The 17,085-nt window shown below is 32.0% G+C and overlaps 1 protein-coding gene across 2 annotated transcripts in view; it reads right to left on the reverse strand.

The window, feature by feature from the left end:
- Positions 1–17,085, reverse strand: part of LOC139497177 (VWFA and cache domain-containing protein 1-like) — a 53,894-nt gene that overhangs the window by 17,799 nt on the left and 19,010 nt on the right. For both annotated transcript variants that reach the window (XM_071285268.1, XM_071285269.1), the window contains exons 7-13: positions 16,142–16,364; positions 7,814–7,939; positions 7,247–7,326; positions 4,006–4,141; positions 3,096–3,375; positions 1,531–1,642; positions 614–779 (exon numbers count right to left, since the gene is read on the reverse strand). In XM_071285268.1, coding sequence (XP_071141369.1) covers positions 614–779; positions 1,531–1,642; positions 3,096–3,375; positions 4,006–4,141; positions 7,247–7,326; positions 7,814–7,939; positions 16,142–16,364 — 1,123 coding nt within the window. The remainder of the gene's footprint in view (positions 1–613; positions 780–1,530; positions 1,643–3,095; positions 3,376–4,005; positions 4,142–7,246; positions 7,327–7,813; positions 7,940–16,141; positions 16,365–17,085) is intronic.

Below are 17,085 nucleotides of genomic sequence, written 5' to 3' on the forward strand. Positions count from 1 at the left end.
AATAATCCAAATTACATACGTTGAATGGAACATGAATTGACAATTACATTTTTCATGTTTTTAGTTCATTTTTTTCCTTTTTTGGTGCTGTATTGTTTTGGACATGATATTTTTATGATGTGCTGTCTTAAAAATATTAAAACTTTTATTTTAATTCAAAATGTATAAATACATAACTGTCGCTAAAATTGGCATTGTTCATTTCCATTTTCTCTAAAGTTAATAAAATCAAAGCATGGTCAGAACTATGAATCAGCTAATTTTTAGCTTATCAAATATTTTGTTTCTAATTTTAATTTCAATATCGTTTTTTTCATTATACCAACTCCTGAAAATCATTTCAAGACAGCCAGCACAACTTTTGATAAGTGATTTTGGCAAAAGATGAAGACTTTCTCAATATTGATGAATTTAAAAGTGCACTGACTTTGCACTTCTGCTTTCTTAATTTTTTGAATTTATTAATTTTGATCTGGATTGAAAAGAATTTCCAGAAACATGCATTAAAAATTTTACACGAACTTAACATAATCAATGATCCATAAGGTTAAGGTTTATATTTATCCTGCAAAGGAAAAATGAGAAAATCTCAATTTACAGTATAAAACAGTACCTTTTGTCCCAAATCGTGTAAAATGACGACAGTTCGACCCTTCTACTGTGGTATAGTCCAATCGATGATAAACAAAACTGTCTTGTGTAACAGTCTGGGGATCTAGTATAGGCTGTTTATCGTTATCACCAACAACAATACACACCGAGAAATTACTCTGACTGACCTACAACAATAGAAACAATAGAGCATAAAGTTTGAAGCTGTTTTTTTTTCATTAAACGGTTATATGAGTTCATTATGTAATGACAAAGCAGGTGACTGTAATTTATCAGACCGCCAAACTCTAAAATGTCATACCAGAAACTTTTTTTACATCAAACAGTTTGTTATGATTACCAATTGCAACAATTAATTAAGGCTTCTAGTAAATCAACCTTAACAAACCCAAGTTTTGGTTCATTATTAGAAAAATTTACTTAAATCTCACAATTAAGGTCACATAACTCTGGAACCTCAACCTAGAACATTTAAAATTTAGGGAGCTTTCGTCTTACAATCTTAACAATAAGTTAAAGATTGCAGGACAATAATCCAGAACAACTATGGAACGTGCGCGATATGGGAAGAGTTCCCTTTACACTTAACGGTTAAAATCCAGTAACTTTTAAACAAGAAAGCCTATAAATTTAAAAATAAAACAAAAGGAATTTTTTTTCTGCCTATTCTCAGGCTTTTAAATAATCCAATGAGAATTGATTAGCAAATTTTAGTTTTTGAACAATGTGTTGACTAAGGGGTTGACCGACATCAGTATACCAGAAAACATCGACTAGTGTATTAAAACCACTGTAAGACAAAAAATATTGTTTTAGAATTCTTATAGTCATCTATATTAAAAATTCTGATACATAAGTATTTGACTCCTTCAATAATTTCCAACAAAAAAATCTTCATATATATGTTAAGTTACTTACTGGTTTCCAATAATAATGTGACAGTATGTTTTTAGTTTCAATTCCTTCATACAACATGTTACCCCGTGGAACTGTCCTTTTTGAATAAAATGTTTCATTTCCTGTTTTTCCACTACAAAAATAGTTACAATAAAACAATAGCATTCTTATTTTCCCTGTCAATGGACATATTTTATCTTTCTAATGGAATTAACTACTTTATAAATAATTTGGTTTTTTCATACTTTTCATAATGCCCTACAAGATTTGTGAGTGATCAATAATAATGCAATTTACTACAAAAATCCTTATTCCAAGGGGCATAACTTCTGAAAAAATGGGATGGTTATTCAATTGTCAAAAAATTGGCAAATAAGATAAAATCGAAATAAATTCATGAAAATCTAATATTGAATACTGTTAACCAACTTATTTTCGCAGATACTTAACTTCACGTTTAATCCTTCATTTCGCGATTTTCTTATTTACTTGATAAAGTTTATTAAGGAAAGATTCATGTTTTACATATTAGTGACGATTTGTATTCGTCTTAATTGTCTCCTCGCGAAATTCACGAATAAAAAAAAATTCGATCTCGAAAATAACTTGTTTTCCAGAATAATAAAGCAATACAGTTTCCAATAGTTTGTACTTTGAAAGGACATACACAGAATTGATCAGCACTGATTTTTCACTTCGTTGAAATAAATGTTATAATATTTTTGTGTGCATAAATTATTGAAATTTTGAAGGAATAAACACAAATGGAGTTACTGCGATTTCAGAAAGATCTGCATACAGATATATATATATCGGATTTTAGAATGCGAGTTCTTAGTATTTTAATACCCAGTCAATCGATTTTTTTTCATTATATAAAACCTGGCAAGAATGTCCGAAAGTACACCATCTACCAACGGATAGTACCTGACACAGGTGAGCTTCAGCCACATGATAGTATCTGACACAGATGAGTTTCAGCCACATGATAGTATCTGACACAGGTGAGTTTAAGCCACATGATAGTATCTGAGACAGGTGAGTTTCAGCCACATGATAGTATCTGAGACAGGTGAGTTTCAGCCACATGATAGTATCTGAGACAGGTGAGTTTCAGCCACATGATTGTATGTGACACATGCTAGTATATTAAGACACAAGCTAGTATCTGACACTAAATAGTATCATACACAGGCTAGAATTTGACACAAGCTAGTATCTGACACAAGAGAGAATCTGACCAAACATAGTATCAGGCACAGGAAAGTATCACACACTGGAAAGCTTCTGACTCAGGATAGTATTTTTATCATAAAATAAGCTATAAAACTAGAGTATGCATGAAAGGTGAAATACCAATGAAACAACTCTCCACAAAAAACTGTAGGACACCGAAGTCGTCACCAACTATAGGTCACAGTAAGGCCCTCCGCAACAAATATTACATCCCACACCTCAACCAGCTACAGAAGGCCCCGAAATGACCAATGCAAAACAACTCAAACGAGAAAACAAACGACCCAGTCCATTTGAAAGCAATGAACGAAGAGCAAATATGACACACATCAATAAATGACTTAACTTACATTTTCATTGATTCTATAACGTTGGTAGCTGATGACGAGCGTTCTAAATGCTCAATGTTTACATATATTGGGTCGTCCTTCACACTATCAGGTAATGGTAACAATGGATGAATGAGAGTTCTTCCTGTTCCATCAATAATGAATGCATATGATAACTCTCCTAGTCTGAAGTATGAAATGTCTGACATAATGTCACTCACAGTCGCATCAGAACAAGCCACGCCAACCAACTCTCCACCACCAGGTTTATAGACAGGCAGGCATATAGATGTAATCAAACCTATAATTAAATTATAATTAAAAATAGAAAATTATAATTATACAATAGGAAGGTTATCATTGTTATTACTTTGGTGAGTCTAAACCAATTTATTTCGTATCTATTCTATTTTAAATTGAGCTCTTTTTGGAACTTGTCGATTTGCACCGCAGGAATGAAGTAAATACACCCAATTGTATGATAAAAAGGAAAACTTCTGATATGTGCAACAATGCCAAGAACATATAACAGTTTCCAATAAACAGGTTGGAAAAAGTTTCAGATCGTTCATTGCGTTAGGCACTTACATTGTTCCTGCGAAATTTTAATAATCTTCTTATGGGGTGTAAGGCACAAGAGGACATAAAAATAAACGATACAAGTATTTTCGTACTTTATTAGATATTTTGTTTCGTTCTGAAAGAGTATAAACATGATTGTGTTGAAACTTTTTACCCCTCTGAAAACCTTTTTAAAAGCATTAGGTCTTAACAATTGAGTTTTTTAAAGGCAAGTTCAAACATCTCATGTTACAATGTATTTACCAAGCATAAGTATTGTTACGTTGCTGCGAAAAATTTTCAACTAGACACTAAAATCATTTAAAGCTTACATTAAACATGGCAAAAATTCTCTTAAACATAAACATACCTATCCCAAACAAATCCTGGTATGGTACAGAAAAGATAGGATTCTGAATTTCTTCACTGCTACTGAAACGATTGTAATATGATGCCATCGAAGATCTGAGAAAGTCAGGATTGGAAATGTGCTTGAATTCACCAGTCTTAAATCATGTGAAAAGAAAAAATAAAGATATTGGAATTCTCATAACATGTGCACTTAATCAAAGCTTTTTATTTAAGTATAATTTGAGCAATTCAATATTCGCAGGTAATTCATTTTGTCCGATGTATCCATTCGTTTAACGTTTTGTCAACGATTATAGATTTTTAAAATATCTGGTTGAAAGATTTAACCTGGCTTCGTAGATGTTAATTCTTTATGTTTAAATCTGTTTTATACATCAAATAACATAGTTACAAACCTGATTTTGAACACATTTTAAATTTTTACCTATGCCATCACAGTTCGTGCTTTTGTTTTGCTATTTTAAGTGCTATCCTATGTTGTTTTACGCGTTTGTTTTTATTCTATGGTAAGCATGTCGAAATGAACTATTGTATTGTTTATTTGTGTATTTCGCTGTCCTGTGTGTTCTTGCATTTATTTGTACTGTATTCCTGTCATGTAATGGTGTTATTTTAGTGTTACAATGTATATTTAACATTGCCATAAAAATGCGAGGTATGGCTACCAACAAAACCAGGTTCAACCCACCATGTTTTCCTGAAATATCCTGTACCAAGTCTTGAATATGGCAGTTGTTATCTTATAGTTTGTTTAAGTGTGTGTTGCATTGTTGTTTGTTTTTGTTCACTTCCGAGTTTCAGTTGTTTTATTATTTAACTCTTATAGATGATGTGTTTTCCTCTGTTTTAGTTTGTAACCTGATTTGTTTTTCGGTCTCAATCGATTTATGACTTTCAAACAGCGGTATACTACTGTTGCCTTTATTTATATTGAATAACACACTTGACTCTATTAGACTGATATATTTATTCAGATCTGAAATTACGGGGCGCCGAATGGGACTCTTGTGGTTTTGTACTCGAAATTCAATTTTGTACGGACAAAAGTGACTTTTGTTCAACAAAAATGAGTTCAGTTTAACAAAATTTGTATCATACTACAAATTTAAAATTTTGTCATACAAAATGATCTATCAGCGGACAAAAGTCACTTTTGTCATGACAAAATTCATTTTTGTTACACAGACTTGAGTTTTGTTACCTAATTTGAAAATTGGGCGACAAAAGTCAATTTTGTATTCAAATTAGTTTAGTTTGGATTATGTGACCTAATTTGCATACAAAATCGACTTTTGTTACACAAAATTGACTTTTGTGAGACAAAAGTGACTTTTGTGAGACAAAAGTGACTTTTGTGAGACAAAATTGACTTTTGTGAGACAAAATTGACTTTTGTGAGACAAAATTGACTTTTGTGAAACAAAATTGACTTTTGTGAAACAAAATTGACTTTTGTCTCAACAAAATTGACAAAATTGACTTTTGTCTCAACAAAATTGATAAAATTGAATTTTGTCTCGACAAAATTGACAAAATTGAATTTTGTCTCAACAAAATTGATTTTTGTCTCACGAAAGTCAATTTTGTCTCATAAAAGTCAATTTTGTTCTTACAAAATTGAATTTTGTCGTCACAAAAATGCATTTTGTCTTCACAAAATTGACTTTTGTCTCAACAAAATTGACAAAATTTACTTTTGTCTCAACAAAATTGACAAAATTGATTTTTGTCTCAACAAAATTGACAAAATTGACAAAATTAATTTTTGTCTCAACAACATTGACAAAATTGACTTTTGTCTCAACAAAATTAACAAAATTGACTTTTGTCTCAACAAAATTGACCAAATCAAATTTTGTCTCACAAAAGTTAATTTTGTCTCACAAAAGTCAATTTTGTCTCACTAAAGTAAATTTTGTCTCACAAAATTGAATCTTATTTCACACAATTGACTTTTGTGATTTAATTTCAATATCAGGTAACAAAAGTCAATTTTGTATGCAAATATGATTATATTTGCATACCTTTTAGACAAAATTGACTTTTGTCATGACAAATATGAATTTTGTCTACAAAAATGAATTTTGTCATGACAAAAATGAATTTTGTCTACACAAATGAATTTTGTCATCACAAAATTGAAGTTCTCATAAAACAAGTCTGTAGCACATAGTTTTGTAAGACAAAAATGATTTTGTTATGACAGAATTGAATTTTGTACAAAACCACAAGAGTCCCATTCGGCGCCCCGTAGAAATTGCCTTAAATGTAAACAACGAAAACCTAACATGAAGCACTCTTTTGAAAATTGAACCAGCTATCGCATGATAACATTGTCTGTTTCGTATTAAACATTCATAATTTTAATTAATATAAATTTGTTTAAAGTATGCACTTTACCAGGTATTCAAATACCGTTCTTATGTTTAATCATCATCGCTGCAATCAGTGACAACTGGTTTTCTTTTTCTTCACTATATTCTTATGAATTTAGCTGTAGATTTATCCGATCGAATTGTATCATATTTTTCAATTTGGTGTCTTTCTTAGATGACTACAAATGTATATGGTATTGTATTTTTTTCTTGTTTTTAGAAGGTCGTACTGTGACTTTTAAAAATAACAAGATAGTCATTTGAACCCTGGATTAAGTACTATAAAATGAGGGCCCTCATGGGGTTTTTGATTATGTGATTACTTGGCCGTTTTTTTAATGATTATTTGATTATTAAGCCAATTATTTCATGATTATTTGATTACCTAGGACTGTATTTTTAGTTTATGATTATTTGATTACTAAAGATAAGCAAATATTTAATGATTATGTGATTATATTGGCAAAAAAATGGTGATTATGTGATTACTAGGACCCCCCATGAGGGGCCTCTAAAATGTATAAGTATAAATGCACATTCAAATTAAGAAGATAAAGTATGAGTGCCAATACGACAACTCTCCATCTCTCAAGTCACGATATGCTCAAGTTTACAATTATATGTCAAAGGACGGTCTTTAACACGAAGAATTGATTCAATCCGCTTAACAGCAAACAGCAAGCTATAAACAGGCCCAAAACGACGAGTGTAAAACAATTCTAAAAGTAAAACTAACAGTCTTATCTATATAAAAAATGGAAAACAAAAAAACACTTATGAGCCACATCAACAAACAAAAAACAATGAATAACATTTTCCTGACTTAGAAAAGATGCAAACAAATGCAGCCGATTGTAATAATACCTGTATTTCACCATAACTAGCATCAGTCCTTGTCTGAGCGGCCATATCTTTCAACTTCTGTATGGCATTAAAATCTAATTCTGAAATAAAATTATAAGCAATGCAATAGATTATATTGTTGTATAAAATGTTTGTAGTGTTTTTGCCAAAGCGAACATAACATTTTTTGTAAGTTTACATTAGTTTATTTTTTTATTATTTGTAAAGAAGTCTACGGAACTCATATTTTGTATGTTATTGACATTCAAAAACTTATTGCTTTTTATATCTATCAATACAATTTTTTTTGTATTGCCTTGTACTAAATTGCAATATATTCTTCTGGCATAGGAACAAGTCTGAGATACGTTTATATTCTGAAAATTCAGAAATTAAAGGTCAAAGTAAATGTCAGCATGATGCTTCTGCAAATAAAGTTTTGTCAACCTTAATGTTTCATCAAACAAAAGATACTGGTATTGCTCTTCAAATTCTGATATTTCTTTTTTTTAAATTAAGAAAAACACTTCTAGTTAAGTTTCGCATTACTCACAAAAAGAGGAATCGAAAAATTAAGCCAATACTTACGTTGTCCAAGACCATATGTCAATATCACAACGCGGTTGTTCATTTTTCCATTTTCTTCCTTTATAACATCAAGTGGTTCTCCTCCAGCAGTTTGTTCGCCATCAGTTAAAAACAGAATAACTTTTCCTGTAAAATAAAATTTAAAAGAACTACAAATTTGCGTTTTTCAATACTAAAAGCATACCTATTTGACAAATGCAACTCGTATTTTAAAGTCATGTGACCGTGACGTCATCAACGTTTTTTCTTGATTTTCTACTTTTTTAAATGTAATTTAGAATTAAATTATAAGAAATGACTGTAATATTTTTTCTGTCTATTCGAAATAACATAAAAAATGTGGTGCACACTGTAAATAACCCGCTACGCGCGTTATTCAGTGAGCACCAAATTTTTTATGTTATTTCTTCATAGACAGAAAAAATATTACAGTCATTCCTTAAATGTATTCTTCTAATGAAATGTAATTTTCCAAAGTAATTCAAGGTACAAACATTTGCAAAATATCCTGTATACTGTAAAAGCAGAAATTTTCGTGAGGGATTTAATTTCGTTTATTTCGTGGACAAGAACTATCCACGAAATTAAAACCCCAACGAAAATTTAACTGTAGATTTACATTATTTTATGATGTGACTAAATCCTATTGACATTATATAGTTGATGAACAAAAATGCAGACATTGAAATAAATAGGTTAATTGATTAGACATCGATATTCAAAGGTTTTCTTAAAGTCAGATGATAATTCTAATCCTTTGTTTGTACAGTAATTAATAATCACGAAGAACTGTCAATCAATGTCCTTTAATAGTCTAATGCGTCTGTAATGCCCTCAAGTCGTAATACATTTATTACACAATCATTGACCTTGGATAAAACATCAAAGGTGTGTAAAAGCCAATAAGCGTGTGCAGGTTACAACCCTTGATTAGTGCTCACTGTTACTATGACATGCAATTATTGATTTTTCCCATCGGGGAAAGTTCAAATCAGTTTCATTGAGTATTGTCAATTATAAAGTGACATTTATATAATTTTTTCTAAACTTAAAAACCACGAAAATTAATCCCCACGAACTTATTTTTGAATACAAAACCACGAAATTTTAACCCCACGAAAATTAATGTTTATACAGTATATATATAATAATTTACTAATTAATTGGTGTTTAAGGCATCTTTCAGCACAATGGTTCTAGATCCTAGCGGTCAGTTTTTGTTGGTGATGAAGTCCACTGACCTGCCATAGAAAAACTGACAATTCTAGTCAATAAACATTGGAGTCGGGAGTTGCAGGATTGAAACTCAAAACCTTAGTGTTGACAGAGTAGTGAAACCGTAGTTAAACTACTTAGACCACCAGGTCACCGACCAAGGCCACACGTAGTTAAACTACTTAGACCACCAGGTCACCGACCAAGGCCACACGTAGTAAAACTACTTAGACCACCAGGTCACCGACCAAGGCCACACGTAGTAAAACTACTTAGACCACCAGGTCACCGACCAAGGCCACACGTAGTAAAACTACTTAGACCACCAGGTCACCGACCAAGGCCACACGTAGTTAAACTACTTAGACCACCAGGTCATCGACCAAGGCCACACGTAGTTAAACTACTTAGACCACCAGGTCATCGACCAAGGCCACACGTAGTTAAACTACTTAGACCACCATGTCACCGACCAAGGCCACACGTAGTAAAACTACTTAGACCACCAGGTCACCGACCAAGGCCACACGTAGTAAAACTACTTAGACCACAAGGTCACCGACCAAGGCCACACGTAGTAAAACTACTTAGACCACCAGGTCACCGACCAAGGCCACACGTAGTAAAACTACTTAGACCACCAGGTCACCGACCAAGGCCACACGTAGTAAAACTACTTAGACCACCAGGTCACCGACCAAGGCCACACGTAGTAAAACTACTTAGACCACCAGGTCATCGACCAAGGCCACACGTAGTTAAACTACTTAGACCACCAGGTCACTGACCAAGGCCACACGTAGTTAAACTACTTAGACCACCAGGTCATCGACCAAGGCCAAACTCTTGTAAAGAATGAATTGTCCACTAAACACAAACACTCGGTTGGTAAATCACCATGAACATTCTAGTCATGTATTTTTGAAACTGGTGCGATGCAGTGTTGCACTATGTATTTTTCAATTTTGTGTTTTTACATCTACATGTTTATACCATTTAAAACTTTGTTTTTAAAATGATTGTGGTGTCATTTCTGGTTGGATTTTACGACTTTGGTACCGATCAAAGAGAAGAAACGTCACATATTTATTTGTTTATTTTATTGTACTCTTGTTTTAGAGAAGTTTAATTTTCTGATGTTATAACTAAACTATTTTTGGTTATTAAATTTGCGCTCTTTTTCAACCAAATCAAATTGTATGAAAATACAATATGTGTTCACATCAGGAGTGTACAAAACCAACGGAAGACAAATCTATGAACATATAAACAAGTACAATTAATTATTATTGATATCATAGAGTATTTTTAACTAATCATTATATTATATGAAAATTACCCTAAGCGCTTTACAACATAATCGGATAATATCAATTCACATTTATACGTCAAGTGTCAACAGTAAAATATGAAAGCCAATGATAAAAAATTAGAAATCATTAATAAATTTTTAAAAGATAAAACATGAGATGTTTAAGATAATTCAACAGCTGATTTTTAAAGATCCAGGGATAAATACCGTCAAAATATATATTTCATGACAAGTTGAAAAATAAAGGCAGCAGTAGTATACCGCTGTTCGAAATTCATAAATCGATTGAGAAATAAAATAACAAACAAATCCGGGTTACAAACCAAAACTGTAGGAAACGCATTAAATATAAGAGGAAAACTACGACACAACAGAAACACAAAATTAAAATGTAGCTCACACAGAAACGAACTATAATATAAACATGGCCATTTTCTTGACTTGGTACAGGACATTTTAAGAAAAGAATGGTGGGTTGAACCTGGTTTTGTGGCATGCCAAATCTCCAACTTTAGTTTAAACATATTTGTTTTGTATGTTTTGAATTCTATTCAATTTTTATTTATAGACAGTGTAGACTTATATTGTTATCTTCTTGTATTTTTGTATGACCACTCTCACTACTTAGTTGACCATTCTGGTGTTACATAATGGGTATTGGAGTCGATCAATATAGAATGAGAGTTGGTCTTTTTGTACATAACATATGTGGTAAAACAAATAATCTATTTTGTAATACGTATGAGGTATATCTTTTCTACTTGTTGTATTTTTCAAAAGAAAAGGTTAACACTTTTAGAGTTATCACAATGATTTGGTTTTCTCTTGAATTGTCTGTTTTAAACAAATGCATAAAAAATTGTTCACATTTCGGTTTTATCGAAAATGATAGTCAATCGCATTGTTTAGGGGATAGAGATCAGTCTTCGGATAACGTTGTTCAAATTATATTTGTGTTACTTGTTCTTCAATTACTTCTTATTATGGGTGGAATAGAAACTAATCCTGGCCCTCATCCGCTATCTGATGATAATGACGATCATAATATTAGCTTCGAAAGTGTATCAGAGAGTAACAGTATACGTGAAATGTTTTCAACTTCAATTTCCTTTTTACATTTAAATGTGCAAAGCTTACTTCCAAAACTTGATCTGATTCTTGCTGAGTACGAAGATTTTGATATACTGTCATTTACTGAAACTTGGTTGAACGGTAAAAACTCGTCAGACTCAGATGAACTTTTAAACTACCAGAAACCATTCAGGAAAGATAGGGGTCCCATGAAAAGTGGGGGAGGGGTAATAGTATATGTTAAAGAAAATATTCATTCGAAGAGACGTGATGATTTGGAAGTGCCCGGTGTTGAGGTTATATGGATTCAGCTAAAAATAAATAACAAAAATGTATTGTACGGAACCTTCTACGTGCCACCTAAAAGTAATAATGAAATATGGACAAAAATTGAAAGTTCAATTGAGTCTGCCGTAAATGATGTAAAATGTGACCGAATTATTGTAACAGGAGATTTTAACGATAACTTGCTAAATGGGGCTAATTCCAAAATACATAATATTTGTACAAATTACAGTCTAGAACAACTTATTGAAGATCCAACTAATTTTACGGAACAATCGTCTTCGCTAATTGACTTAATTATAACTGATAATTCCGATTTTGTACCGTATTGTGGAGTCGGGCCACCACTTTTAGACCAAATAAGATATCACTGTCCAGTTATGGGGTTTATTAATGCACAAAAACCTGCTTGTTTGTCTTTTAAAAGAAAAATAAGGTTATATAAGCAAGGTGATTTTGATGAATATAGACGCATATTGACCAAAACCAACTGGGATAGAATATTTGCTCTAAATGATGTTGATAAAATTAATTCAGAAATTTCAAATCGTATCCTTGATGCAGCTGAAACTTCCATACCCAATAGAATCGTAACTTTTCGTAAAACTGACCCTGCTTGGTTAAATAACGATTTAAGAAAACTCATAAGAAAGAAAAACCGTTTACACTCGAAAGCTAAGCGGTTTAACCGACCCGCCGATTGGAATAAATTTAGACAAAATAGAAATAAAGTGACCACTTCAATAAGACAAGCTCGCGAACAATATTAAAATAATCTTATACAAAAATTGTCAAATAGTAACCTATCAGCAAGAACTTGGTGGAAAACTTGTAACCAAATTTCTGGTATCAAACCTACTCACTCGGGTATTCCTCCCCTGTTTAAGGATGATAACTTGATTTTTAATGATATTGATAAAGCGAATGAATTTAATAACTTTTTTGCCATGCAGACAAACATAGATGATACCGAAGCTGTTATTCCTGACTTAACCGTTCCAGACTATACACTAAGTGACATTACACTTAAAGATAGTGAGGTCGAAGATGTTTTAAAGATTTTAAATCCAAATAAGGCCTCAGGTCCAGACTTGATAAGTCCAATTTTATTAAAAGAGGCTGTATCACAGCTAAAATTTCCACTTTGTAAACTATTTAATTTATCTTTATCTAAAGCTATATTTCCGGCAGATTGGAAAAAAGCAAATGTAACTCCTGTTTTTAAGAGTAATATTTGTAATGAAGTAAAAAATTACAGACCAATCTCGTTGTTAAGTATATTATCAAAGTGCATGGAGCGATGTGTCTATAAACATGTACACAACTTTCTAATTGAAAATAGGATAATCACCCCTAATCAATCGGGTTTTACAAAAGGCGATTCTGCCATAAATCAACTTATAGATATTTCTAACTACTTTGGTAGAGCTTTAGATAACGGAAAAGAGATTAGGGTGGTTTTTTGTGACATCAGCAAAGCTTTTGATCGGGTTTGGCATAAAGGGTTATTATCAAAACTTAAACAATATGGAATTTCTGGAAATTTACCTAATTGGTTTTATGATTATCTATCTGCGAGGAGTCAACGGGTGGTCTTAAATGGAAGCAATTCAACATGGAGACAGATAAATGCAGGTGTCCCACAGGGCTCAATTTTAGGTCCGCTTCTTTTTCCTATCTTTATTAATGATATAGTATCTGATATTAAAGCTACTATCAAATTATTTGCAGACGACACTAGTATTTATTTGACAGTAGACACCCCTGAAAATACTGCTGAAATTCTTAATGGAGATCTGAATAAAATTCATATGTGGGCCTCTAAGTAGCTTGTAAACTTTAACTCACAAAAAACAGAAACCATGATTATTTCAAGAAAATCAATAAAACCTAGTCATCCGATCTTAAAAATGAATGACACTGATCTTCAAGAAGTTTCTACTCATAAACATTTGGGTATTATTTTTTCAAATAATGGATTATGGAATATTCACATTGAATATATAGTTAAACGTGCATACAATAGAATAAATATCCTTAGGAAGATGCGTTTTGTACTGAATAGGTTCACTTTAGAAAAAATGTATTTTTCATACATTCGACCAATATTAGAGTACGGGGATGTCATTTGGGATAATCAAACACAATACTTGATAAATAAAGTGGAAAATGTTCAAATTGAAGCTATGAGAATTGTAACAGGTGGGAATAAATTAACTTCGATACAGATGCTTTATAAGGAAACGGGTTGGGAAACACTTTCAGAAAGAATGGAAAAACAAAAGCTCACTATGTTTTATAAAATGGTGAATAAGGAAACTCCATATTATTTACAAAACTTGGTACCAAATCAAATTGTTAATTTACATAACCATTTCACTCGTCAGACTCAAAATACTTCGGAAATTCGTACAAGAACCAATCTATACTCCGATTATTTCCTTCCTTCGTCTATTAAATTGTGGAATAAGTTACCAGACCAAACGAGAAATTCTACGTCTTTAAGCATTTTTAAAAGTCGTATAAAAAATCCAAATAATAAATGCCCAAATTTTTACTACACTGGTACAAGAATGGGTCAAGTATTACATGCCAGATTAAGGATGAATAGTAGTTCTCAAAATGAACATTTGTTCAAGCAAAATCTAGTAGATTCTTCAAACTGCTCGTGTTGTTTGATCGAGTCTACAGCTCATTTCTTATTGCATTGTAAAAAATATGACGAATTGCGTAATGACATTATTTTCTCAATTAATTATCCAGTCACACTAAACACGAATTTACTTTTATTTGGATCACAAGCTCTAAATTTAGACCAAAATAAAGATATTTTTGGAAAAGTACAAAAATTCATACTAAAGTGCAAGAGATTTACAAGTTAAATTGTTATTCACTATTCTCACTAGGTGATTGCATTTCATCTAAACATGTGTGTAGTATTTCGGTGTAGTTTTCTTTTTTCTTTTTATTACTTTTTTTTCTTCTTTTGTTATATTTATTTTCATTATTTTAAAATGAGTTTTTTTTTTCTTTCCTTTCTTTTTTTGTTATATAGTTACTTAGTTTATACTTGTTCCATATCATAGTAACATTGCATGCTATATTTATGTAATAGTTAACTGGAGTTGGTATTTCAAGGAAACGGATTAATATAAGCTATATATAGCTTGTTTCCGAATCCTATTATTATTGTGTATTTTGTATGATGATATATTTGTATTGATGATGAATACATATGTTTAAACTGAGAGGGCTGCCTTGTAGCGGCATTAACCTACTCTTTTTCGAAATCTACAAGGGTGTCTTTAACGTGCAAGAGATATGGCTCTCTCTTAACACGGGTCAGACATTTATCGTCCCCTTCCGACGGACTATCATCGTTTCCTCAAGACCATACTCGCCAATGGTGTCAAGGGAAAGCCGAAAACCAGGAACCTTTGTGTTAGTAGTCCGATGCACTAACCACCCCACCACGGCTCTCTCAAAAATCTCCAACTTTAATGGCAATGTTAAATATAACATTAAAATTGACAACATTACATGACAAAATAACAATACAAATAAATGGGAGAAAATATAGGACAAAGAAACACACGAATAATAACTAACAAAAGGTATCAGGTCTAAAATTTAAATACACCAGACGTGTGTTTCGTCCACACAAGACTAACCAGTGACGCTCAGATGAAAAAGCTCGAAAGCCAAAACAAATACAAAGTTGAAGAGCACTGAAGACCAAAAGTTCCAAACAGTTTTGACCAATACGGCTAATTTATAGGTTTTCTGCTTGGGATAAGAACATCTTGGCTTCGCCGCGGTTGACAATGTTTTATCGGGGTAACAATCTGCTCTATCGCCCTCTCCCCTATGTGTTATTTGTATATAATGTCCTCACAGATTATGCAGGACTCGGATACGACGTCACACGCAAGAATACGGTTCTCTATTAGTCATCGGAAAAAAACGGTTCGCTACGAGGTAATTTGAGTGTTATACCCCATATTCTCAATCTTAAAAAATAAAAACAATTAGTGAACTGTTCTTTTCTTTTCTTCTACTTTTTAATCGTCATCATATGGTAATTTAAAGGATGTCAATTCTGCAAACACCTTTGTACAGTTTGAAAACTGTGCAAGGATACGGTTTTTACTTTCCCATTGTGAAATTGGTATATTTCTTGCATAAAGTCACTAAATACATTACCAATTAAATTCAAAACTCAGTCTGTATGGATATTATGATTGTATGCAAAACGAAATGATGAGAAGATCACCCCTCAGATGCGATGCAGCCGAAAAACCATCCAGAAAAAAAAAAAAAAAAAAACTAACAAAAGAAAGATCAAAGTGTATTAAAGAAAATAGCCAATTTGATATTGAAAGTGATTCATTTTACAGATCTCAAGAAGTTTTAATAAATATTTGATAAGCCAAATTATAGAATACCTCTATCGTCAGCCATGTCTACCGTATTTACAAAAAACTTGAAGGCTACTTTCATTGCTGCTTCATAATTAGTAGAACCGCCGCTTCTGATAACACTCACTTGACTCTTCATGAATTTGATATTAAGGGGTGTGGCTTTTGCTAATTCTGTTCCATGACACTCTCTGCCAACTGTGCCAGATCCTGGTATGTTAGCAGAGGAGCTGAAAGCTACTATCCCAAACTGAAAAAAAGTAATGTTCAAAATTAGAATACATGTTTAACAATAGGAAGAAAAATATAACAATAGTGGAAAAAGTCGATAATACGATTTTTTTTTAAAGGTGCAATTTCTCCGTACTAACCTTTGCTATTTTCATTATGCCATGATAATATTGAATTTGTTTAACCATGATAAGCTGACCTTTATATATGTGCATTATCTGAGCACTCTGTTAAGTCTGTATGTCATGGGTTTCCTGCACAAACATGCTTACATGGCTTACATGAAGTAGATTTTGAAATAACTAAGCAAACATATGCCAGATAAAAAACAATTTCAATACTTTGAACGACAAAATTATTTTATGATATGACTCTGTACCTATGTATCTTGTCATACTTTGAATGACAAAATTATTTTATTTATTAATATTTCTTCTACTGTTAAATCTGTCTTTTGTGATATGCATATGACGTGACTCTGTACTTATGTATCCCGTCATACTTTGAACCACACTATCATTTTATTTATTATTATTACTTTTACTGTTAAGTCAGTTTTTGTTATATCTATTTTCAGTGACTGTATTTATGTATCCCGTCATACTTTGAATGACAAAATTATTTCATGTCTACCTGTGAGAATTTTAAACGCGCAATTGTACACCAGTACTTAAAACCCTCCATCCTTGATTGGTGCATTTAACATAGATAAATAAAATCATATAATATAAGCAAAATGA

The sequence above is a fragment of the Mytilus edulis genome, chromosome 12 (assembly GCF_963676685.1).
Source record: "Mytilus edulis chromosome 12, xbMytEdul2.2, whole genome shotgun sequence".
NCBI classification, from domain to species: Eukaryota; Metazoa; Mollusca; class Bivalvia; order Mytilida; family Mytilidae; genus Mytilus; species Mytilus edulis.